Consider the following 25,466-nt stretch of genomic DNA (forward strand, 5'->3'; position numbering starts at 1 on the left):
GTCATCACCAAACTAATGCCTGGATTTATATATATATTTATTTATTTCACCTTTATTTAAACAGGTAGGCTAGTTGAGAACAAGTTCTCATTTGCAATTGCTACCTGGTCAAGATATGGCATAGCAGTGTGAACAAACAACAACACAGAGTTACACATGGAGTAAATAAACAAGTCAGTAACATAGTAGAAAACAAATAAGCTATATACATTTTGTGCAAAAGGCATGAGGAGGTAGGCAATAAATAGGCCATAGGAGTGAATAATTACAATTTAACAGATTAACACTGGAGTGATAAATGATCAGATGAACATCTACAGGTAGAGATACTGGTGTGCAAAAGAGCAGAAAAGTAAATCAAATAAAAACAGTATGGGGATGAGGTAGGTAAATTGGGTGGGCCATTTACAGATGGACTATGTACAGCTGCAGCGATCAGTTAGCTGCTCAGATAGCTGATGTTTGAAGTTGGTGAGGGAGATAAAAGTCTCCAACTTCAGAGATTTTTGCAATTTGTTCCAGTCGCAGGCAGCAGAGAACTGGAAGGAAAAGCGGCCAGATGAGGTTTTGGCTTTAGGGATGATCAGTGATCCGCGCATGCTACGGGTGGGTGTTGCCATCGTGACCAGTGAACTGAGATAAGGCGGACCTTTACCTAGCATGGACTTGTAGATGACCTGGAGCCAGTGGGTCTGGCGACGAACATGTAGCGAGGGCCAGCCGACTAGCGCATACAGGTCGCAGTGGTGGGTAGTATAAGGTGCATTTGTAACAAAACGGATGGCACTGTGATCAACTGCATCCAGTTTGCTGAGTAGAGTATTGGAAGCTATTTTGTAGATAACATCGCCAAAGTCTAGGATCGGTAGGATAGTCAGTTTCAGGTGCAGGCAGCGAACGGTTGAAAAGCATGCATTTGGTTTTTACTAGCGTTTAAGAGCAGTTGGAGGCCACAGAAGGAGTGTTGTATGACATTGAAGCTCGTTTGGAGGTTAGATAGCAACAGTTTCCAAGGAAGGGCCAGAAGTATACAGAATGGTGTCGTCTGCATAGAGGTGGATCAGGGAATCGCCCTGATCAGCCCGTAGCCACGCTAAATGGCTAAGGTGCCTTATTGTTATTATAAACAGGTTAATAAAAAATGTCATACCTTGTGGTATACAGTCTGATATACCACGGCTTTCAGACAATCTGCATTCTGGTCTCGAACCACCTGGTTTATAATATAACTCAAAGCTAAGTTATACAGTATGTTATACAGGCAAGTTGGTCCAGGTGGAGACTTTGAATGTGGACCCCATAAATGTCAACATGATAATACAATTGAGGTTCAACTTTATTATGGTTAACTCCCTTGCGCAAATGTCCTAATGTCACTGAGTGTGTTGGACAGTGTTGTCTAGACCTACATAATATCACCTGATGTTTCTCCTACGTCTCTCTGGCCCAGCAGAAACAGGGAGAGGTGAGCAAAGCTGCCTCGGCAGACAGCACCACGGAAGGAACGCCTACGGACGGATTCACTGTCCTCTCCACCAAGAGTCTTTTCCTGGGTCAGAAGGTAGGTTTGTCCGTCACTACTACTACTACGTCGCTTCTCATAGAGGCCTCGCAGCTTCTCCTCATTGAGATTAACGAAGGGTTACATGCATTCAGGGTGGCGTTGCTGATAGTGGATGGTGTATTGAGGGGGAAATATGACTGAATATTCATATGCGCACTCACAGGAACCAAGATATTATAGTGGAGAATATAGAGGAGATGACATCATCTTATGTAGTGCTTTACTTAACACTCACAGGAACCAAGACATTATAGAGGAGATGACATCATCTTATGTAGTGCTTTACTTAACACTCACAGGAACCAAGATATTATAGTGGAGAATATAGAGGAGATGACATCATCTTATGTAGTGCTTTACTTAACACTCACAGGAACCAAGACATTATAGAGGAGATGACATCATCTTATGTAGTGCTTTACTTAACACTCACAGGAACCAAGATATTATAGTGGAGAATATAGAGGGGATGACATCATCTTATGTAGTGCTTTACTTAACACTCACAGGAACCAAGACATTATAGTGGAGAATATAGAGGGGATGACATCGTCTTATGTAGTGCTTTACTTAACACTCACAGGAACCAAGACATTATAGTGGAGAATATAGAGGAGATGACATCGTCTTATGTAGTGCTTTACTTAACACTCACAGGAACCAAGACATTATAGTGGAGAATATAGAGGGGATGACATCGTCTTATGTAGTGCTTTACTTAACACTCACAGGAACCAAGACATTATAGTGGAGAATATAGAGGAGATGACATCATCTTATGTAGTGCTTTACTTAACACTCACAGGAACCAAGACATTATAGTGGAGAATATAGAGGGGATGACATCGTCTTATGTAGTGCTTTACTTAACACTCACAGGAACCAAGACATTATAGTGGAGAATATAGAGGAGATGACATCATCTTATGTAGTGCTTTACTTAACACTCACAGGAACCAAGACATTATAGAGGAGATGACATCATCTTATGTAGTGCTTTACTTAACACTCACAGGAACCAAGATATTATAGTGGAGAATATAGAGGAGATGACATCATCTTATGTAGTGCTTTACTTAACACTCACAGGAACCAAGACATTATAGAGGAGATGACATCATCTTATGTAGTGCTTTACTTAACACTCACAGGAACCAAGATATTATAGTGGAGAATATAGAGGGGATGACATCATCTTATGTAGTGCTTTACTTAACACTCACAGGAACCAAGACATTATAGTGGAGAATATAGAGGGGATGACATCGTCTTATGTAGTGCTTTACTTAACACTCACAGGAACCAAGACATTATAGTGGAGAATATAGAGGAGATGACATCGTCTTATGTAGTGCTTTACTTAACACTCACAGGAACCAAGACATTATAGTGGAGAATATAGAGGGGATGACATCGTCTTATGTAGTGCTTTACTTAACACTCACAGGAACCAAGACATTATAGTGGAGAATATAGAGGAGATGACATCATCTTATGTAGTGCTTTACTTAACACTCACAGGAACCAAGACATTATAGTGGAGAATATAGAGGGGATGACATCGTCTTATGTAGTGCTTTACTTAACACTCACAGGAACCAAGACATTATAGTGGAGAATATAGAGGGGATGACATCATCTTATGTAGTGCTTTACTTAATACTCACAGGAACCAAGATATTATAGTGGAGAATATAGAGGAGATGACATCATCTTATGTAGTGCTTTACTTAACACTCAAAGGAACCAAGACATTATAGTGGAGAATATAGAGGAGATGACATCATCTTATGTAGTGCTTTACATAACACTCACAGGAACCAAGACATTATAGAGGAGATGACATCATCTTATGTAGTGCTTTACTTAACACTCACAGGAACCAAGATATTATAGTGGAGAATATAGAGGAGATGACATCATCTTATGTAGTGCTTTACTTAACACTCACAGGAACCAAGACATTATAGAGGAGATGACATCATCTTATGTAGTGCTTTACTTAACACTCACAGGAACCAAGATATTATAGTGGAGAATATAGAGGAGATGACATCATCTTATGTAGTGCTTTACTTAACACTCACAGGAACCAAGACATTATAGAGGAGATGACATCATCTTATGTAGTGCTTTACTTAACACTCACAGGAACCAAGATATTATAGTGGAGAATATAGAGGGGATGACATCATCTTATGTAGTGCTTTACTTAACACTCACAGGAACCAAGACATTATAGTGGAGAATATAGAATATAGGGATGACATCGTCTTATGTAGTGCTTTACTTAACACTCACAGGAACCAAGACATTATAGTGGAGAATATAGAGGAGATGACATCGTCTTATGTAGTGCTTTACTTAACACTCACAGGAACCAAGACATTATAGTGGAGAATATAGAGGGGATGACATCGTCTTATGTAGTGCTTTACTTAACACTCACAGGAACCAAGATATTATAGTGGAGAATATAGAGGAGATGACATCATCTTATGTAGTGCTTTACTTAACACTCACAGGAACCAAGATATTATAGTGGAGAATATAGAGGAGATGACATCATCTTATGTAGTGCTTTACTTAACACTCACAGGAACCAAGATATTATAGTGGAGAATATAGAGGAGATGACATCATCTTATGTAGTGCTTTACTTAACACTCACAGGAACCAAGACATTATAGAGGAGATGACATCATCTTATGTAGTGCTTTACTTAACACTCACAGGAACCAAGATATTATAGTGGAGAATATAGAGGAGATGACATCATCTTATGTAGTGCTTTACTTAACACTCACAGGAACCAAGACATTATAGAGGAGATGACATCATCTTATGTAGTGCTTTACTTAACACTCACAGGAACCAAGATATTATAGTGGAGAATATAGAGGAGATGACATCATCTTATGTAGTGCTTTACTTAACACTCACAGGAACCAAGACATTATAGAGGAGATGACATCATCTTATGTAGTGCTTTACTTAACACTCACAGGAACCAAGATATTATAGTGGAGAATATAGAGGAGATGACATCATCTTATGTAGTGCTTTATTAACACTCACAGGAACCAAGACATTATAGAGGAGATGACATCATCTTATGTAGTGCTTTACTTAACACTCACAGGAACCAAGATATTATAGTGGAGAATATAGAGGGGATGACATCATCTTATGTAGTGCTTTACTTAACACTCACAGGAACCAAGACATTATAGTGGAGAATATAGAGGGGATGACATCGTCTTATGTAGTGCTTTACTTAACACTCACAGGAACCAAGACATTATAGTGGAGAATATAGAGGAGATGACATCGTCTTATGTAGTGCTTTACTTAACACTCACAGGAACCAAGACATTATAGTGGAGAATATAGAGGGGATGACATCGTCTTATGTAGTGCTTTACTTAACACTCACAGGAACCAAGACATTATAGTGGAGAATATAGAGGAGATGACATCATCTTATGTAGTGCTTTACTTAACACTCACAGGAACCAAGACATTATAGTGGAGAATATAGAGGGGATGACATCGTCTTATGTAGTGCTTTACTTAACACTCACAGGAACCAAGACATTATAGTGGAGAATATAGAGGGGATGACATTGTCTTATGTAGTGCTTTACTTAACACTCACAGGAACCAAGACATTATAGTGGAGAATATAGAGGGGATGACATCGTCTTATGTAGTGCTTTACTTAACACTCACAGGAACCAAGACATTATAGTGGAGAATATAGAGGAGATGACATCGTCTTATGTAGTGCTTTACTTAACACTCACAGGAACCAAGACATTATAGTGGATAATATAGAGGAGATGACATCATCTTATGTAGTGCTTTACTTAACACTCAAAGGAACCAAGACATTATAGTGGAGAATATAGAGGGGATGACATCGTCTTATGTAGTGCTTTACTTAACACTCACAGGAACCAAGACATTATAGTGGAGAATATAGAGGAGATGACATCATCTTATGTAGTGCTTTACATAACACTCACAGGAACCAAGACATTATAGTGGAGAATATAGAGGGGATGACATCATCTTATGTAGTGCTTTACTTAACACTCACAGGAACCAAGACATTATAGTGGAGAATATAGAGGAGATGACATCATCTTATGTAGTGCTTTACTTAACACTCAAAGGAACCAAGACATTATAGTGGAGAATATAGAGGAGATGACATCATCTTATGTAGTGCTTTACATAACACTCAGAACCAAGACATTATAGTGGAGAATATAGAGGGGATGACATCATCTTATGTAGTGCTTTACTTAACACTCACAGGAACCAAGACATTATAGTGGAGAATATAGAGGAGATGACATCGTCTTATGTAGTGCTTTACTTAACACTCACAGGAACCAAGACATTATAGTGGAGAATATAGAGGAGATGACATCGTCTTATGTAGTGCTTTACATAACACTCACAGGAACCAAGACATTATAGTGGAGAATATAGAGGAGATGACATCATCTTATGTAGTGCTTTACTTAACACTCAAAGGAACCAAGACATTATAGTGGAGAATATAGAGGAGATGACATCATCTTATGTAGTGCTTTACATAACACTCACAGGAACCAAGACATTATAGTGGAGAATATAGAGGAGATGACATCGTCTTATGTAGTGCTTTACTTAACATTGTTTTCTCATTTCCTAAACATTCCTATTTTTATATACCATTTATTTGTTTTGTATATAATTAATTGTTCTGAAACTTTGACTATGGCAGCAAAATGTATAACAGTTTTTTATGGATCAACCTTACACATAAATGTATGTTTCTCCACGTTGAATCAGCATGAGTTTCCTGTAGGGAAACCTTTAAAGTCCTCATACCTCTTGACTTATTCCATATTTTATTGTGTTAGAGCCTGAAATGTAAAAAATGTATTAAATGTAAAAAATAAAATTCACCCATCGACACACAATACCCCATAATGACAAAGTGAAGACATGTTTTTAGACAATTTTTGCAAATGTATTGAAAATGAAATGCATAAATATATTCACACTTCTGAGTCAATACATGTTGGAATCATCTTTGGCAGCGATTACAGCTGTGAGTCTTTCTGGGTGAGTCTCTAAGAGTGATTACAGCTGTGAGTCTCTCTGGGTGAGTCTCTAAGAGTGATTACAGCTGTGAGTCTCTCTGGGTGAGTCTCTAAGAGTGATTACAGCTGTGAGTCTTTCTGGGTGAGTCTCTAAGAGTGATTACAGCTGTGAGTCTCTCTGGGTGAGTCTCTAAGAGTGATTACAGCTGTGAGTCTTTCTGGGTGAGTCTCTAAGAGTGATTACAGCTGTGAGTCTCTAAGAGTGATTACAGCTGTGAGTCTCTGGGTGAGTCTCTAAGAGTGATTACAGCTGTGAGTCTCTCTGGGTGAGTCTCTAAGAGTGATTACAGCTGTGAGTCTTTCTGGGTGAGTCTCTAAGAGTGATTACAGCTGTGAGTCTCTCTGGGTGAGTCTCTAAGAGTGATTACAGCTGTGAGTCTCTCTGGGTGAGTCTCTAAGAGTGATTACAGCTGTGAGTCTTTCTGGGTGAGTCTCTAAGAGTGATTACAGCTGTGAGTCTCTAAGAGTGATTACAGCTGTGAGTCTCTGGGTGAGTCTCTAAGAGTGATTACAGCTGTGAGTCTTTCTGGGTGAGTCTCTGAGTGATTACAGCTGTGAGTCTTTCTGGGTGAGTCTCTAAGAGTGATTACAGCTGTGAGTCTTTCTGGGTGAGTCTCTAAGAGTGATTACAGCTGTGAGTCTCTCTGGGTGAGTCTCTAAGAGTGATTACAGCTGTGAGTCTTTCTGGGTGAGTCTCTAAGAGTGATTACAGCTGTGAGTCTCTAAGAGTGATTACAGCTGTGAGTCTCTAAGAGTGATTACAGCTGTGAGTCTCTAAGAGTGATTACAGCTGTGAGTCTCTAAGAGTGATTACAGCTGTGAGTCTCTCTGGGTGAGTCTCTAAGAGTGATTACAGCTGTGAGTCTTTCTGGGTGAGTCTCTAAGAGTGATTACAGCTGTGAGTCTTTCTGGGTGAGTCTCTAAGAGTGATTACAGCTGTGAGTCTTTCTGGGTGAGTCTCTAAGAGTGATTACAGCTGTGAGTCTCTCTGGGTGAGTCTGTAAGAGTGATTACAGCTGTGAGTCTTTCTGGGTTTGCTCACCTGGATTGTACAATATTGCACATTAAAATTCTGCAACTCTGTCTAGTTAAATACATCCAAGTTGGATGTTGATCATTACTAGACAGACATTTTGAACTCTTGCCATAGATTTTCAAGCTGATTTAAGTCAAAACTTTAACTAGGCCACTCAGGAACATTCAATTTATTTTTATTTATTTCACCTTTATTTAACCAGGTAGGCTAGTTGAGAACAAGTTCTCATTTGCAACTGCGACCTGGCCAAGATAAAGCGTAGCAATTCGACACAAACAACAACACAGAGTTACACATGGAATAAACAAAAACATACAGTCAATAATACAGTAGAAAAAAAAGGTTTATATACATTGAGTGTAAATGAGGTAAGATAAGGAAATAAATAGGCCATGGTGGCGAAGTAATTACAATATAGCAATTAAACACTGGAATGGTAGATCGGCAGAAGATCAATGTGCAAGTAGAGATACTGGGGTGCAAAGGAGCAAAATAAATAAATAAATACCAGTATGGGGATGAGGTAGGTAGATAGATGGGCTGTTTACAGATAGGCTATGTACCGGTGCAGTGATCTGTAAGCTGCTCTGACAGCTGGTGCTTAAAGCTAGTGAGGGAGATGTGAGTCTCCAGCTTCAGAGATTTTTGCAATTCGTTCCAGTCATGGGCAGCAGAGAACTGTAAGGAAAGACGACCAAAGGAGGAATTGGCTTTGGGGGTAACCAGTGAGATATACCTGCTGGAGCGTGTGCTAAGAGTGGGTGCTGCTATGGTGACCAGTGAGCTGAGCTAAGGCGGGGCTTTACCTAGCAGAGACTTGTAGATATCGTGTTGTCTTGGTAATCAACTCCAGTGTTTATTTGGTCTTGCATTTTAGGTTATTGTCCTGCTGAAAGGTGAATGTGTCTGTTGGAAAGCAGACTGAACCAGGGTTTCCTCTTGGATTTTGCCTGTGCTTACGTAGCTGTTCCGTTTTCTTTTTATTCTAAAATACTCCCTTGTACTTGCCGATGGCAAGCATAACCATAACATGATGCAGCCACCACCATGCTTAAAAATATGAAGAGTGGTACTCTGTGATGTGTTGGTTGGATTTTCCCCAAACATAACACATAGCAAAGCAAAGTTGATTCCTTTGCCCCATTTGTTGCAGTTTTATTTAGTGCCTTATTGCCAACAGAATGCACGTTTTGGAATATTTTTTAAATTCTGTACAGGCTTCCTTGTTTTCCCTCTGCCAATTAGGTTAGTATTGTGGTGTAACTACAAAGGTGTTGAGCCATCCTCAGTTTTCTCCTATCACAGCCATTAAATTCTGTAACTATTCTAAAGTCACCATTGGCCTCATGGTGAAATCCCTGAGCGATTTCCTTCCTCTCCGGCAACTGAGTTAGGAAGGAAGTTAGGAAGGACGCCTGTATCTTTGTGGTGCCTGAGGATATTGATGCACCATCCAAAGTGTATTTAATAACGTCACCATGCTCAAAGGGATATTCACTGTCTGCTTTTTAAAAGGTTTACCTATCTACCAATAGACCTTCTTTGCTTATTGACTCGATACATTTCATCTTTCAATTTATGTTTTTTCTATTTATTTGTAAACATTTCTAAAAACATGAATCCACTTTGATATTATGGGGTATTTCTGTGTGATGTGAAATATCAATGTAATTCATTTTAAATTCAGGCTGAAACACAACAATATGTGGAAGAAGTGATACTTTCTCAAGCCATTTGTAGAAGGATATCCTTCCAGTGTCGACTGTTAGACCAGTTACACCCCTCGAATCCCATGGGTTACGCTCAAAATGGCAACTTAGGGCACCCTATTGCCCAAAGAGAGGGCACCCTATTGCCCAAAGAGAGGGCACCCTATTGCCCAAAGAGAGGGCACCCTATTGCCCAAAGAGAGGGCACCCTATTGCCTCTACAGTGCATTATTTTTGACCAGGGCACATAGTTTTGTGGTCAAATGTAGTGCACTATATAGGGACTAGGGTGCCACTTAAGACACATCATGGTTACTGCTACATGATTGGCTACTGCTACATGATTGGCTACTGCTACATGATTGGCTACTGCTACATGATTGGCTACTGCTACACGATTGGCTACTGCTACATGATTGGCTACTGCTACATGATTGGCTACTGCTACATGATTGGCTACTGCTACATGATTGGCTACTGCTACATGATTGGCTACTGCTACATGATTGGCTACTGCTACATGATTGGCTACTGCTACATGATTGGCTATTGTGTATCTGGAAAGAGTTTCCCTCCTCGCTGCTGCTCCCCTGCAATGAAGACAATCGAGTGCTTTATTTTCTTTGTTCACTTGCTGATGTCACCTCGTACTTTGGCCTCGCAAACATACGCTAATAAACTAAACTAACCAGTTTATCTACTGTAGAGTGGGTGCTCTAAAGTTTTAGTTAGATTTTATGGAAAGAAACCTACATTAAATCAATGGAATTCAAGTAATTTAGAGTATGTGGTTGGCAATTAGATGTTCTACTGTTAGGGGTAGCAATGGATGAAGGAGCAAAAATAGCTGCATTTTGTTGAATAGAAAACCTAATTTACCGTTCACTGGTGGTGGGTCCTTCTGAATGAAAGCAGACTTTATCCATTCAGATTTACAGTTGAAATCGGAAGTTGACACACTCAGGTTGGAGTCATTAAAATCCGTTTTTCAACCACCCCACAAATGTCTTGTTAACAAACTATAGTTTTGGCAAGTCTGTATGGACAATTACTTTTGTACATGAGACAAGTAATTTTTCCAACAATTGTTTACAGACAGATAATTTCACTTATAAATCACTGTATCACAATTCCAGTGGGTCAGAAGTTTACATACACTAAGTTGACTGTACCTTTAAACAGCTTGGAAAATTCCAGAAAATTATATCCTGGCTTTAGAAGCTTCTGATAGGCTAATTGATATCATTTGAGTCAATTGGAGGTGTACCTGTGGATGTATTTCAAGGCCTACCTTCAAACTCAGTGCCTCTTTGCTTGACATCATGGGAAAATCAAAAGAAATAAGCCAAGACCTCAGAAAACAATTTGTGGACCTCCACAAGTCTGGTTCATCCTTGAGAGCAATTTCCAAATGCCTGAAGGTACCACGTTGATCTGTACAAACAATAGTATGCAAGTATAAACACCATGGGCCCACGCAGCCGTCATACCGCTCAGGAAGGAGACTCTTTCAGTCTCCTAGAGATTAACGTACTTTGGTGCGAAAAGTGCAAATCAATCCCAGAACAACAGCAAAGGACCTTGTGAAGATGCTGGAGGAAACACAGTAAAACGAGTCCTATATCTATGTAACCTGAATGGCCACTCAGCAAGGAAGAAACCACTGCTCCAAAACCGCCATAAAAAAGCAAGACTACTACGGACTATTAGTCAGGAAGTTAAAGCTTGGTCACAAATGGGTCTTCCAAATGGACAATGACCCCAAGCATACTTCCAAAGTTGTGGCAAAATGGCTTAAGGACAACAAAGTAAGGTATTGGAGTGGCCATCACAAAGCCCTGACCTCAATCCTATAGTAAATTTGTGGGCAGAACTGAAAAAGCATTTGCTAGCAAGGAGGCCTACAAACCTGACTCAGTTACACCAGCTCTGTTAGGAGGAATGGGCCAAAGTTCACCCAACTTATTGTGGGAAGCTTGTGGAAGGCTACCCAAAACGTTCGACCCAAATTAAACAATTTAAAGGCAATGCTACCAAATACTAATTGAGTGTATGGAAACTTCTGATGTGTGATGAAAGAAATAAAAGCTGAAATAAATCATTCTCTCTACTATTATTCTGACATTTCACAGTCTTAAAATAAAATGGTGACCTAAGACGGGGATGACATGTAAAAGGATTAAATGTCAGGAATTTTGAAAAACTGAGTTTAAATGTATTTGGCTAAGGTGTATGTCAACTCCCTACTTCAACTGTCTGTCCAAGTCATCTCACTTTGATCATGTCCCGGCTGTTTTCAGACACCATGGTTGTGGGAAGACACTTGACTAGAAGTCTGCGTCCCTACATACTATTGGCCTATATTTGATTGCCTTTCCTCCTTACTTCGTTTGCACACACTGTATACAGATTTTTCTATTGTGTTATTGACTGTGCGTTTTGTTTATCCCACGTGTAACTCTGTGTTAGTTTGTGTCGCACTGCTTTGCTTTATCTTAGCCAGGTCGCAGTTGTAAATGAGAACTTGTTCTCGACTGGCCTACCTGGTTAAATAAAGGTGTTCTTAACTAGCCTACCTGGTTAAATAAAGGTGTTCTCAACTAGCCTACCTGGTTAAATAAAGGTGTTCTCAACTAGCCTACCTGGTTAAATAAAGGTGTTCTCAACTAGCCTACCTGGTTAAATAAAGGTGTTCTCAACTAGCCTACCTGGTTAAATAAAGGTGTTCTCAACTAGCCTACCTGGTTAAATAAAGGTGTTCTCAACTAGCCTACCTGGTTAAATAAAGGTGTTCTCAACTAGCCTACCTGGTTAAATAAAGGTGTTCTCAACTAGCCTACCTGGTTAAATAAAGGTGTTCTCAACTAGCCTACCTGGTTAAATAAAGGTGTTCTCAACTAGCCTACCTGGTTAAATAAAGGTGTTCTCAACTAGCCTACCTGGTTAAATAAAGGTGTTCTCAACTAGCCTACCTGGTTAAATAAAGGTGTTCTCAACTAGCCTACCTGGTTAAATAAAGGTGTTCTCAACTAGCCTACCTGGTTAAATAAAGGTGTTCTCAACTAGCCTACCTGGTTAAATAAAGGTGTTCTCAACTAGCCTACCTGGTTAAATAAAGGTGTTCTCAACTAGCCCACCTGGTTAAATAAAGGTGTTCTCAACTAGCCCACCTGGTTAAATAAAGGTGTTCTCAACTAGCCCACCTGGTTAAATAAAGGTGTTCTCAACTAGCCCACCTGGTTAAATAAAGGTGTTCTCAACTAGCCCACCTGGTTAAATAAAGGTGTTCTCAACTAGCCCACCTGGTTAAATAAAGGTGTTCTCAACTAGCCCACCTGGTTAAATAAAGGTGTTCTCAACTAGCCCACCTGGTTAAATAAAGGTGTTCTCAACTAGCCCACCTGGTTAAATAAAGGTGTTCTCAACTAGCCCACCTGGTTAAATAAAGGTGTTCTCAACTAGCCTACCTGGTTAAATAAAGGTGTTCTCAACTAGCCTACCTGGTTAAATAAAGGTGTTCTCAACTAGCCTACCTGGTTAAATAAAGGTGTTCTCAACTGGCCTACCTGGTTAAATAAAGGTGTTCTCAACTGGCCTACCTGGTTAAATAAAGGTGTTCTCAACTGGCCTACCTGGTTAAATAAAGGTGTTCTCAACTAGCCCACCTGGTTAAATAAAGGTGTTCTCAACTAGCCCACCTGGTTAAATAAAGGTGTTCTCAACTAGCCCACCTGGTTAAATAAAGGTGTTCTCAACTAGCCCACCTGGTTAAATAAAGGTGTTCTCAACTAGCCCACCTGGTTAAATAAAGGTGTTCTCAACTAGCCCACCTGGTTAAATAAAGGTGTTCTCAACTAGCCTACCTGGTTAAATAAAGGTGTTCTCAACTGGCCTACCTGGTTAAATAAAGGTGTTCTCAACTAGCCTACCTGGTTAAATAAAGGTGTTCTTAACTAGCCTACCTGGTTAAATAAAGGTGTTCTTAACTAGCCTACCTGGTTAAATAAAGGTGTTCTTAACTAGTCTACCTGGTTAAATAAAGGTGAAATAAACAAATTAAAAAGTGTGCTGTACTGTATTCGCTGCCTCCTTCCTTCTTTAAAAAAAAATATATATATATATCGTTTTTTTTCACTGTCACAGTAGAAGTGAATCCGCATGTATTCATTCATGCATATCAAGTCATTTTCTGGGCTATTGTAAACATTTTGAATGAGTTTATCTACTCTCTGATGGTGTCATTCTGGTTTGGGATTGTTTTTGACCGAAACAGTTTGTTCTATCCTTCTCTGCTTTCTAAATGTACCTCGCTGCCAGTTGCCTAAAATCTGAAACACTCAATACTCAGTAATCGGAATGTTTTTCTAGAAGCTCATATCTTCTTTCTTTTTAAAACAAATATTTTTTTCAGTTAGTGTTTCAAACTAACAGGTTAACAGGTTAACTGTTCTTTACTGTGGCGTTTGCTTCCTGAATCCTTCACTCTTCTAAACTCTACTTGTACCAAATCAGTCCCGCACTAAGGTGTGGTTTGAGCACTAAGGTGTGGTTTGAGCACTAAGGTGTGGTTTGAGCACTAAGGTGTGGTTTGAGCACTAAGGTGTGGTTTGAGCACTAAGGTGTGGTTTGAGCACTAAGGTGTGGTTTGAGCACTAAGGTGGCTTTGAGCACTAAGGTGTGGTTTGATCAATCTAACGGCTTTGCCCCCCCCCCCCCCCTCCCTGCTTGCTGGCGGCATGCTCCCCCCCCCCCCCCCCAGCTAAACCTGGTTCACAGTGAGGTCAGTAACTTGGCTGGCTTTGACGTGGAGGGGGTCATCAACCCCACCAATGCAGACATTGACCTTAAAGATGATCTAGGTGAGCTCCCTTTCACTCTGCGGTTTGAAAGATCCTTGAATACTGAACTTAAATGGGACACCATCCCCAAATTGACTAGTTTATTACAAACAAATGTTGTTGTTTTTTCTGAAAAATGAATACACACACATTGGATCTCAGCCTTATTCCCTCAGATGAAATTCTAGGATTTTGTCAAATCTCTGCAGAGCAGTTGTCATCCCCCCCCTCTGCCTGTCATGGATGTTATTGTTGGGTCTGTCTCTCTGGATTGGCCAGTCAGTCAGTCTCCTGTGTTCCTGAAATAAGTAAATAAGGAGCACAGCACTCTCACCTCCTCTCCGTTCTTTCTCCCCGAACCCCTTTATGTTTTATTGTTCTTCATCCTCTCCATCTCCCCCATCCTCCCCCCCCCCCCCCCCCCATCCACTCACTGTGTTTTTATCTCCCATGTTGATTGCCTGTTGTCATTGTTTGTAGTTGCAAGTTGTGCAAGCCGACATTTCCACCATTGACAGCGAGGCTGTTGTTCACCCGACCAATTCCACCCTCTACACTGGTGGTGAAGTAGGTAATATAGAACCCTCCCTCATCACCATGGGTACAACGTGTTACCGTGCCGACACCTGTAGCAAAGCATCCCATAATGCATCTTCTTCCTCCTCTTAGACAAATTTGTTCTCAGGGTGGAATTCTAACTTTTCTAGATGTAATTCAGACTTTTTTCTGTTTTTTTTTTTTAAATCGTTGCATTGACCAATAAGAGATTGCCGTCAACGCGTGAGCGATGGTCTGTTTTATCTATTTGGATCTTGAGGTTAGGTTGCCTAGCCATACTTATGTTTATGAAAGTAAAACTCTTATTGAACCACCAATTACTGTGTAATTAATAAAAAAGAAATGAATGTTGAGAAGTTGGAAGAACATGCACCAATGCTTTGTGTTTTGGTAACCTCTAAAAGGCCTTAATTCCTCTTTTGTTTTTTCTTTTTTTAAATTGATTTTTAAAAAAATATATTTTCTTACATCTGCTTGTATTTCCTTATTTCTTTTATGTGGATGTTGTTTTTTTGTCAACACTCTGACATTAAACTTCCTCTCTGACTATCTGCCTGCATCACTTTCCACTGACCCAGAAGGGAATGGAAAATTAACTAAATCTGAAATTTAACAAACCTAGAAAGTGTCAACAACAACAAAATAAATGTCACCATCTGATCAAGTGAAAAGGAAAAGTCGACTACATTAGTAGCTCGATAAGGAATGTTCTTTAAAAACTAGTAGTAATATTGAGTTGCTTTATACACTGAGAGTACAAAACCATTAAGAACAACTTCCTATTTTAATTTGACCTTTTATTTAACTAGGCAAGTCGGTTAAGAACAAATTCTTATTTTCAATGACGGCCTAGGAACAGTGGGTTACCTGCCTGTTCAGGGAGCAGAACGACAGATTTGTACCTTGTCAGCTCGGGGGGTTTGAACTTGCAACCTTCCGGTTACTAGTCCAACGCTCTAACCACTAGGCTACCCTGCTGCCCCAAGTTGCACCCTCCCTTTTGCCCTCATTAGGGAATGGACTACAAGGTCCACAGGGATGCTAGGCCCACGTTGACTCCAATGCTTCCCACACTTGTGTGTCAAGGTGGTGGACCATTCTTGATTACCCAACAGCGTTGCAGTTCTTGACACACATATATATATATATATATAATGTGTGTGTGCCTGGAACTCACTACCAGTACCCCTGTTCAAAGGCACTTCAATATATTTTGTCTTGCCCCATTTAACTCTCTGAACGGCACACATACACAATCCATGAATCGATTGTCTCAAGGCTTAAAAATGATTATTTAACCCGTCTCTTCCACTTCATCTACACTGATTTTGAATTCGATTTTAACAATAAAGGATCATGGCTTCCACCTGGCTTCACTCGGTAAGTCTATCATGGAAAGAACAGCTGTTCTTAATGTTTTGTCCACTCAGTGTACATGGGAACTGTGGTGTACAGTGGGGCAAAGAGATTCAGAGAGGTCAAATGGAAGAACTGTCTTGCCTCTCTCTCACACAGCTCTCACTCAGCTCAGAACCAGATGCATGTCTGCTGTCTGTCCGCTTGTCCGTCCGTCTCCCTCAGTCTGTCTGTCTGTCTGCACTCACCCCAACAACAACAACAACAACAACAACAACAGGAGGACACTAAAGACCCCAGACTGTTTCCCTACAGGTGGTGCTCTGGAGAAGAAGGGAGGGGAGGAGTTTGTGGACGCCATGTTGGAGTTACGGAAGAAGAACGGTCCCCTGGAAGTGGCTGGAGGTAGGGAGAAACCAATACCAGTCCCCTGGAGGTGGTTGGAGGTAGGGAGAAACCAATACCAGTCCCCTGGAGGTGGTTGGAGGTAGGGAGAAACCAATACCAGTCCCCTGGAGGTGGTTGGAGGTAGGGAGAAACCAATACCAGTCCCCTAGAGGTGGTTGGAGGTAGGGAGAAACCAATACCAGTCCCCTAGAGGTAGGGAGAAACCAATACCAGTCCCCTAGAGGTAGGGAGAAACCAATACCAGTCCCCTAGAGGTAGGGAGAAACCAATACCAGTCCCCTAGATGTAGGGAGAAACCAATACCAGTCCCCTAGAGGTGGTTGGAGGTAGGGAGAAACCAATACCAGTCCCCTAGAGGTAGGGAGAAACCAATACCAGTCCCCTAGAGGTAGGGAGAAACCAATACCAGTCCCCTAGAGGTAGGGAGAAACCAATACCAGTCCCCTAGAGGTAGGGAGAAACCAATACCAGTCCCCTAGATGTAGGGAGAAACCAATACCAGTCCCCTAGAGGTGGTTGGAGGTAGGGAGAAACCAATACCAGTCCCCTGGAGGTGGTTGGAGGTAGGGAGAAACCAATACCAGTCCCCTGGAGGTGGTTGGAGGTAGGGAGAAACCAATACCAGTCCCCTGGAGGTAGGGAGAAACCAATACCAGTCCCCTGGAGGTGGTTGGAGGTAGGGAGAAACCAATACCAGTCCCCTGGAGGTAGGGAGAAACCAATACCAGTCCCCTGGAGGTAGGGAGAAACCAATACCAGTCCCCTGGAGGTAGGGAGAAACCAATACCAGTCCCCTGGAGGTAGGGAGAAACCAATACCAGTCCCCTGGAGGTAGGGAGAAACCAATACCAGTCCCCTGGAGGTAGGGAGAAACCAATACCAGTCCCCTGGAGGTAGGGAGAAACCAATACCAGTCCCCTGGAGGTAGGGAGAAACCAATACCAGTCCCCTGGAGGTAGGCAGAAACCAATATCAGTCCCCTGGAGGTAGGCAGAAACCAATACCAGTCCCCTGGAGGTAGGCAGAAACCAATACCAGTCCCCTGGAGGTAGGCAGAAACCAATACCAGTCCCCTGGAGGTAGGCAGAAACCAATACCAGTCCCCTGGAGGTAGGCAGAAACCAATACCAGTCCCCTGGAGGTAGGCAGAAACCAATACCAGTCCCCTGGAGGTAGGCAGAAACCAATACCAGTCCCCTGGAGGTAGGCAGAAACCAATACCAGTCCCCTGGAGGTAGGCAGAAACCAATACCAGTCCCCTGGAGGTAGGCAGAAACCAATACCAGTCCCCTGGAGGTAGGCAGAAACCAATACCAGTCCCCTGGAGGTAGGCAGAAACCAATACCAGTCCCCTGGAGGTAGGCAGAAACCAATACCAGTCCCCTGGAGGTAGGCAGAAACCAATACCAGTCCCCTGGAGGTAGGCAGAAACCAATACCAGTCCCCTGGAGGTAGGCAGAAACCAATACCAGTCCCCTGGAGGTAGGCAGAAACCAATACCAGTCCCCTGGAGGTAGGCAGAAACCAATACCAGTCCCCTGGAGGTAGGCAGAAACCAATACCAGTCCCCTGGAGGTAGGCAGAAACCAATACCAGTCCCCTGGAGGTAGGCAGAAACCAATACCAGTCCCCTGGAGGTAGGCAGAAACCAATACCAGTCCCCTGGAGGTAGGCAGAAACCAATACCAGTCCCCTGGAGGTAGGCAGAAACCAATACCAGTCCCTGGAGGTAGGCAGAAACCAATACCAGTCCCCTGGAGGTAGGCAGAAACCAATACCAGTCCCCTGGAGGTAGGCAGAAACCAATACCAGTCCCCTGGAGGTAGGCAGAAACCAATACCAGTCCCCTGGAGGTAGGCAGAAACCAATACCAGTCCCCTGGAGGTAGGCAGAAACCAATACCAGTCCCCTGGAGGTAGGCAGAAACCAATACCAGTCCCCTGGAGGTAGGCAGAAACCAATACCAGTCCCCTGGAGGTAGGCAGAAACCAATACCAGTCCCCTGGAGGTGGTTGGAGGTAGGCAGAAACCAATACCAGTCCCCTGGAGGTAGGCAGAAACCAATACCAGTCCCCTGGAGGTAGGCAGAAACCAATACCAGTCCCCTGGAGGTAGGGAGAAACCAATACCAGTCCCCTGGAGGTAGGCAGAAACCAATACCAGTCCCCTGGAGGTAGGCAGAAACCAATACCAGTCCCCTGGAGGTGGTTGGAGGTAGGGAGAAACCAATACCAGTCCCCTGGAGGTAGGCAGAAACCAATACCAGTCCCCTGGAGGTAGGGAGAAACCAATACCAGTCCCCTGGAGGTAGGGAGAAACCAATACCAGTCCCCTGGAGGTAGGGAGAAACCAATACCAGTCCCCTGGAGGTAGGGAGAAACCAATACCAGTCCCCTGGAGGTAGGGAGAAACCAATACCAGTCCCCTGGAGGTAGGGAGAAACCAATACCAGTCCCCTGGAGGTAGGGAGAAACCAATACCAGTCCCCTGGAGGTAGGGAGAAACCAATACCAGTCCCCTGGAGGTAGGGAGAAACCAATACCAGTCCCCTGGAGGTAGGGAGAAACCCATTCCAGTCCCCTGGAGGTAGGGAGAAACCCATTCCAGTCCCCTGGAGGTGGTTGGAGGGGAGAAACCAATACCAGTCCCCTGGAGGTAGGGAGGTCCCCTGGAGGTAGGGAGAAACCAATACCAGTCCCCTGGAGGTAGGGAGAAACCAATACCAGTCCCCTGGAGGTAGGGAGAAACCAATACCAGTCCCCTGGAGGTAGGGAGAAACCAATACAGTCCCCTGGAGGTAGGGAGAAACCAATACCAGTCCCCTGGAGGTAGGGAGAAACCAATACCAGTCCCCTGGAGGTAGGAGGTTGGAGGTAGGGAGAAAGTCCCCTGGAGGTAGGGAGAAACCAATACCAGTCCCCTGGAGGTGGTTGGAGGTAGGGAGAAACCAATACCAGTCCCCTGGAGGTAGGGAGAAAGTCCCCTGGAGGTGGTTGGAGGTAGGGAGAAACCAATACCAGTCCCCTGGAGGTAGGGAGAAACCAATACCAGTCCCCTGGAGGTAGGGAGAAACCAATACCAGTCCCCTGGAGGTAGGGAGAAACCAATACCAGTCCCCTGGAGGTAGGGAGAAACCAATACCAGTCCCCTGGAGGTAGGGAGAAACCAATACCAGTCCCCTGGAGGTAGGGAGAAACCAATACCAGTCCCCTGGAGGTAGGGAGAAACCCATTCCAGTCCCCTGGAGGTAGGGAGAAACCCATACCAGTCCCCTGGAGGTAGGGAGAAACCAATACCAGTCCCCTGGAGGTAGGGAGAAACCAATACCAGTCCCCTGGAGGTAGGGAGAAACCAATACCAGTCCCCTGGAGGTAGGGAGAAACCAATACCAGTCCCCTGGAGGTAGGGAGAAACCAATACCAGTCCCCTGGAGGTAGGGAGAAACCAAACCAGTCCCCTGGAGGTAGGGAGAAACCAATACCAGTCCCCTGGAGGTAGGGAGAAACCATTCCAGTCCCTGGAGGTAGGGAGAAACCAATTCCAGTCCCCTGGAGGTGAGTCCCCTGGAGGTAGGGAGAAACCAATTCCAGTCCCCAGTGGTTGGAGGTAGGAGAAACCAATACCAGTCCCCTGGAGGTAGGGAGAAACCAATACCAGTCCCCTGGAGGTAGGGAGAAACCAATACCAGTCCCCTAGAGGTAGGGAGAAACCAATACCAGTCCCTGGAGGTAGGGAGAAACCAATACCAGTCCCCTGGAGGTAGGGAGAAACCAATACCAGTCCCCTGGAGGTAGGGAGAAACCAATACCAGTCCCCTGGAGGTAGGGAGAAACCAATACCAGTCCCCTGGAGGTAGGGAGAAACCAATACCAGTCCCCTGGAGGTAGGGAGAAACCAATACCAGTCCCCTGGAGGTAGGGAGAAACCAATACCAGTCCCCTGGAGGTAGGGAGAAACCAATACCAGTCCCCTGGAGGTAGGGAGAAACCAATACCAGTCCCCTGGAGGTAGGGAGAAACCAATACCAGTCCCCTGGAGGTAGGGAGAAACCAATACCAGTCCCTGGAGGTGGGGAGAAACCAATACCAGTCCCCTGGAGGTGGTTGGAGGTAGGGAGAAACCAATACCAGTCCCTGGAGGTGGTTGGAGGTAGGAGAAACCAATACCAGTCCCCTGGAGGTGGTCCCCTGGAGGTAGGGAGAAACCAATACCAGTCCCCTGGAGGTAGGAGAAACCAATACCAGTCCCCTGGAGGTAGGGAGAAACCAATACCAGTCCCCTGGAGGTAGGGAGAAACCAATACCAGTCCCCTGGAGGTAGGGAGAAACCAATACCAGTCCCCTGGAGGTAGGGAGAAACCAATACCAGTCCCCTGGAGGTAGGGAGAAACCAATACCAGTCCCCTGGAGGTAGGGAGAAACCAATACCAGTCCCCTGGAGGTAGGGAGAAACCAATACCAGTCCCCTGGAGGTAGGGAGAAACCAATACCAGTCCCCTGGAGGTAGGGAGAAACCAATACCAGTCCCCTGGAGGTAGGGAGAAACCAATACCAGTCCCCTGGAGGTAGGGAGAAACCAATACCAGTCCCCTGGAGGTAGGGAGAAACCAATACCAGTCCCCTGGAGGTAGGGAGAAACCAATACCAGTCCCCTGGAGGTAGGGAGAAACCAATACCAGTCCCCTGGAGGTAGGGAGAAACCAATACCAGTCCCCTGGAGGTAGGGAGAAACCAATACCAGTCCCCTGGAGGTAGGGAGAAACCAATACCAGTCCCCTGGAGGTAGGGAGAAACCAATACCAGTCTCCTGGAGGTAGGGAGAAACCAATACCAGTCCCCTGGAGGTGGTTGGAGGTAGGGAGAAACCAATACCAGTCCCCTGGAGGTGGTTGGAGGTAGGGAGAAACCAATACCAGTCCCCTGGAGGTAGGGAGAAACCAATACCAGTCCCCTGGAGGTAGGGAGAACCAATACCAGTCCCCTGGAGGTAGGGAGAAACCAATACCAGTCCCCTGGAGGTAGGGGTACCAGTCCCCTGGAGGTAGGGAGAAACCAATACCAGTCTCCTGGAGGTAGGGAGAAACCAATACCAGTCTCCTGGAGGTAGGGAGAAACCAATACCAGTCCCCTGGAGGTGGTTGGAGGGGAGAAACCAATACCAGTCCCCTGGAGGTGGTTGGAGGTAGGGAGAAACCAATACCAGTCCCCTAGAGGTAGGGAGAAACCAATACCAGTCCCCTGGAGGTAGGGAGAAACCAATACCAGTCCCCTGGAGGTAGGGAGAAACCAATACCAGTCCCCTGGAGGTAGGGAGAAACCAATACCAGTCCCCTGGAGGTGGTTGGAGGTAGGGAGAAACCAATACCAGTCCCCTGGAGGTGGTCCCCTGGAGGTAGGGAGAAACCAATACCAGTCCCCTGGAGGTAGGGAGAGGTAGGGAGAAACCAATACCAGTCCCTGGAGGTAGGGAGAAACCAATACCAGTCCCCTGGAGGTAGGGAGAAACCAATACCAGTCCCCTGGAGGTGGTTGGAGGTAGGGAGAAACCAATACCAGTCCCCTAGAGGTAGGGAGAAACCAATACCAGTCCCCTAGAGGTAGGGAGAAACCAATACCAGTCCCCTGGAGGTGGTTGGAGGTAGGGAGAAACCAATACCAGTCCCCTAGAGGTAGGGAGAAACCAATACCAGTCCCCTGGAGGTAGGGAGAAACCAATACCAGTCCCCTGGAGGTAGGGAGAAACCAATACCAGTCCCCTGGAGGTAGGGAGAAACCAATACCAGTCCCCTGGAGGTAGGGAGAAACCAATACCAGTCCCCTGGAGGTAGGGAGAAACCAATACCAGTCCCCTGGAGGTAGGGAGAAACCAATACCAGTCTCCTGGAGGTAGGGAGAAACCAATACCAGTCCCCTGGAGGTGGTTGGAGGTAGGGAGAAACCAATACCAGTCCCCTAGAGGTAGGGAGAAACCAATACCAGTCCCCTGGAGGTGGTTGGAGGTAGGGAGAAACCAATACCAGTCCCCTGGAGGTGGTTGGAGGTAGGGAGAAACCAATACCAGTCCCCTAGAGGTAGGGAGAAACCAATACCAGTCCCCTGGAGGTAGGGAGAAACCAATACCAGTCCCCTGGAGGTAGGGAGAAACCAATACCAGTCCCCTGGAGGTAGGGAGAAACCAATACCAGTCCCCTGGAGGTAGGGAGAAACCAATACCAGTCTCCTGGAAGTAGGGAGAAACCAATACCAGTCCCCTGGAGGTGGTTGGAGGTAGGGAGAAACCAATACCAGTCCCCTAGAGGTAGGGAGAAACCAATACCAGTCCCCTGGAGGTGGTTGGAGGTAGGGAGAAACCAATACCAGTCCCCTGGAGGTGGTTGGAGAAACCAATACCAGTCCCTTGGAGGTGGTTGGAGGTAGGGAGAAACCAATACCAGTCCCCTGGAGGTAGGGAGAAACCAATACCAGTCCCCTAGAGGTAGGGAGAAACCAATACCAGTCCCCTGGAGGTAGGGAGAAACCAATACCAGTCCCCTGGAGGTAGGGAGAAACCAATACCAGTCCCCTGGAGGTAGGGAGAAACCAATACCAGTCCCCTGGAGGTAGGGAGAAACCAATACCAGTCCCCTGGAGGTGGTTGGAGGTAGGGAGAAACCAATACCAGTCCCCTAGAGGTGGTTGGAGGTAGGGAGAAACCAATACCAGTCCCCTAGAGGTGGTTGGAGGTAGGGAGAAACCAATACCAGTCCCCTAGAGGTGGTTGGAGGTAGGGAGAAACCAATACCAGTCCCCTGGAGGTGGTTGGAGGTAGGGAGAAACCAATACCAGTCCCCTAGAGGTAGGGAGAAACCAATACCAGTCCCCTAGTGGTGGTTGGAGGTAGGGAGAAACCAATACCAGTCCCCTAGAGGTAGGGAGAAACCAATACCAGTCCCCTGGAGGTGGTTGGAGGTAGGGAGAAACCAATACCAGTCCCCTAGAGGTAGGGAGAAACCAATACCAGTCCCCTAGAGGTAGGGAGAAACCAATACCAGTCCCCTGGAGGTAGGGAGAAACCAATACCAGTCCCCTGGAGGTAGGGAGAAACCAATACCAGTCCCCTGGAGGTAGGGAGAAACCAATACCAGTCCCCTGGAGGTAGGGAGAAACCAATACCAGTCCCCTGGAGGTAGGGAGAAACCAATACCAGTCCCCTGGAGGTAGGGAGAAACCAATACCAGTCCCCTGGAGGTAGGGAGAAACCAATACCAGTCCCCTGGAGGTAGGGAGAAACCAATACCAGTCCCCTGGAGGTAGGGAGGTCCCCTGGAGGTAGGAGAAACCAATACCAGTCCCCTGGAGGTAGGCAGAAACCAATACCAGTCCCCTGGAGGTAGGCAGAAACCAATACCAGTCCCCTGGAGGTAGGCAGAAACCAATGGTCCCCTGGAGGTAGGGAGAAACCAATACCAGTCCCCTGGAGGTAGGCAGAAACCAATACCAGTCCCCTGGAGGTAGGGAGAAACCAATACCAGTCCCCTGGAGGTAGGCAGAAACCAATGTCCCCTGGAGGTAGGCAGAAACCAATACCAGTCCCCTGGAGGTAGGGAGAAACCAATACCAGTCCCCTGGAGGTAGGCAGAAACCAATACCAGTCCCCTGGAGGTAGAAACCAATACCAGTCCCCTGGAGGTAGGCAGAAACCAATACCAGTCCCCTGGAGGTAGGCAGAAACCAATACCAGTCCCCTGGAGGTAGGCAGAAACCAATACCAGTCCCCTGGAGGTAGGCAGAAACCAATACCAGTCCCCTGGAGGTAGGCAGAAACCAATACCAGTCCCCTGGAGGTAGGCAGAAACCAATACCAGTCCCCTGGAGGTAGGCAGAAACCAATACCAGTCCCCTGGAGGTAGGGAGAAACCAATACCAGTCCCCTGGAGGTAGGAGAAACCAATACCAGTCCCCTGGAGGTAGGAGAAACCAATACCAGTCCCCTGGAGGTAGGCAGAAACCAATACCAGTCCCCTGGAGGTAGGAGAAACCAAAAGTCCCCCAGAAAATACCAGTCCCCTGGAGGTAGGCAGAAACCAATACCAGTCCCCTGGAGGTAGGAGAAACCAATACCAGTCCCCTGGAGGTAGGAGAAACCAATACCAGTCCCCTGGAGGTAGGCAGAAACCAATACCAGTCCCCTGGAGGTAGGAGAAACCAATACCAGTCCCCTGGAGGTAGGGAGAAACCAATACCAGTCCCCTGGAGGTAGGCAGAAACCAATACCAGTCCCCTGGAGGTAGGAGAAACCAATACCAGTCCCCTGGAGGTAGGGAGAAACCAATACCAGTCCCCTGGAGGTAGGCAGAAACCAATACCAGTCCCCTGGAGGTAGGCAGAAACCAATACCAGTCCCCTGGAGGTAGGGAGAAACCAATACCAGTCCCCTGGAGGTAGGGAGAAACCAATACCAGTCCCCTGGAGGTAGGCAGAAACCAATACCAGTCCCCTGGAGGTGGTTGGAGGTAGGGAGAAACCAATACCAGTCCCCTGGAGGTAGGCAGAAACCAATACCAGTCCCCTGGAGGTAGGGAGAAACCAATACCAGTCCCCTGGAGGTAGGGAGAAACCAATACCAGTCCCCTGGAGGTAGGGAGAAACCAATACCAGTCCCCTGGAGGTAGGGAGAAACCAATACCAGTCCCCTGGAGGTAGGGAGAAACCAATACCAGTCCCCTGGAGGTAGGGAGAAACCAATACCAGTCCCCTGGAGGTAGGGAGAAACCAATACCAGTCCCCTGGAGGTAGGGAGAAACCAATACCAGTCCCCTGGAGGTAGGGAGAAACCCATTCCAGTCCCCTGGAGGTAGGG

At 45.3% G+C, this 25,466-nt stretch overlaps 1 protein-coding gene across 9 annotated transcripts in view; it reads left to right on the plus strand.

Annotated features, from left to right (window-relative positions):
* Positions 1 to 25,466, plus strand: part of LOC124015080 (core histone macro-H2A.1) — a 101,949-nt gene that overhangs the window by 7,771 nt on the left and 68,712 nt on the right. For 4 of the 9 annotated variants that reach the window (XM_046330018.1, XM_046330048.1, XM_046330043.1 and 1 more), the window contains 3 exons: positions 1,451 to 1,561; positions 14,228 to 14,327; positions 16,536 to 16,625. In XM_046330018.1, the coding sequence (XP_046185974.1) occupies positions 1,451 to 1,561; positions 14,228 to 14,327; positions 16,536 to 16,625 (301 nt within the window). Of the gene's footprint in view, positions 1 to 1,450; positions 1,562 to 14,227; positions 14,328 to 14,786; positions 14,878 to 16,535; positions 16,626 to 25,466 lie in introns of all 9 variants that reach the window. The other 5 variants (XM_046330026.1, XM_046330032.1, XM_046330036.1 and 2 more) reach the window with 5 other exon arrangements.

The sequence above is a fragment of the Oncorhynchus gorbuscha genome, linkage group LG02, assembly GCF_021184085.1.
Source record: "Oncorhynchus gorbuscha isolate QuinsamMale2020 ecotype Even-year linkage group LG02, OgorEven_v1.0, whole genome shotgun sequence".
Taxonomy (NCBI): Eukaryota; Metazoa; Chordata; class Actinopteri; order Salmoniformes; family Salmonidae; genus Oncorhynchus; species Oncorhynchus gorbuscha.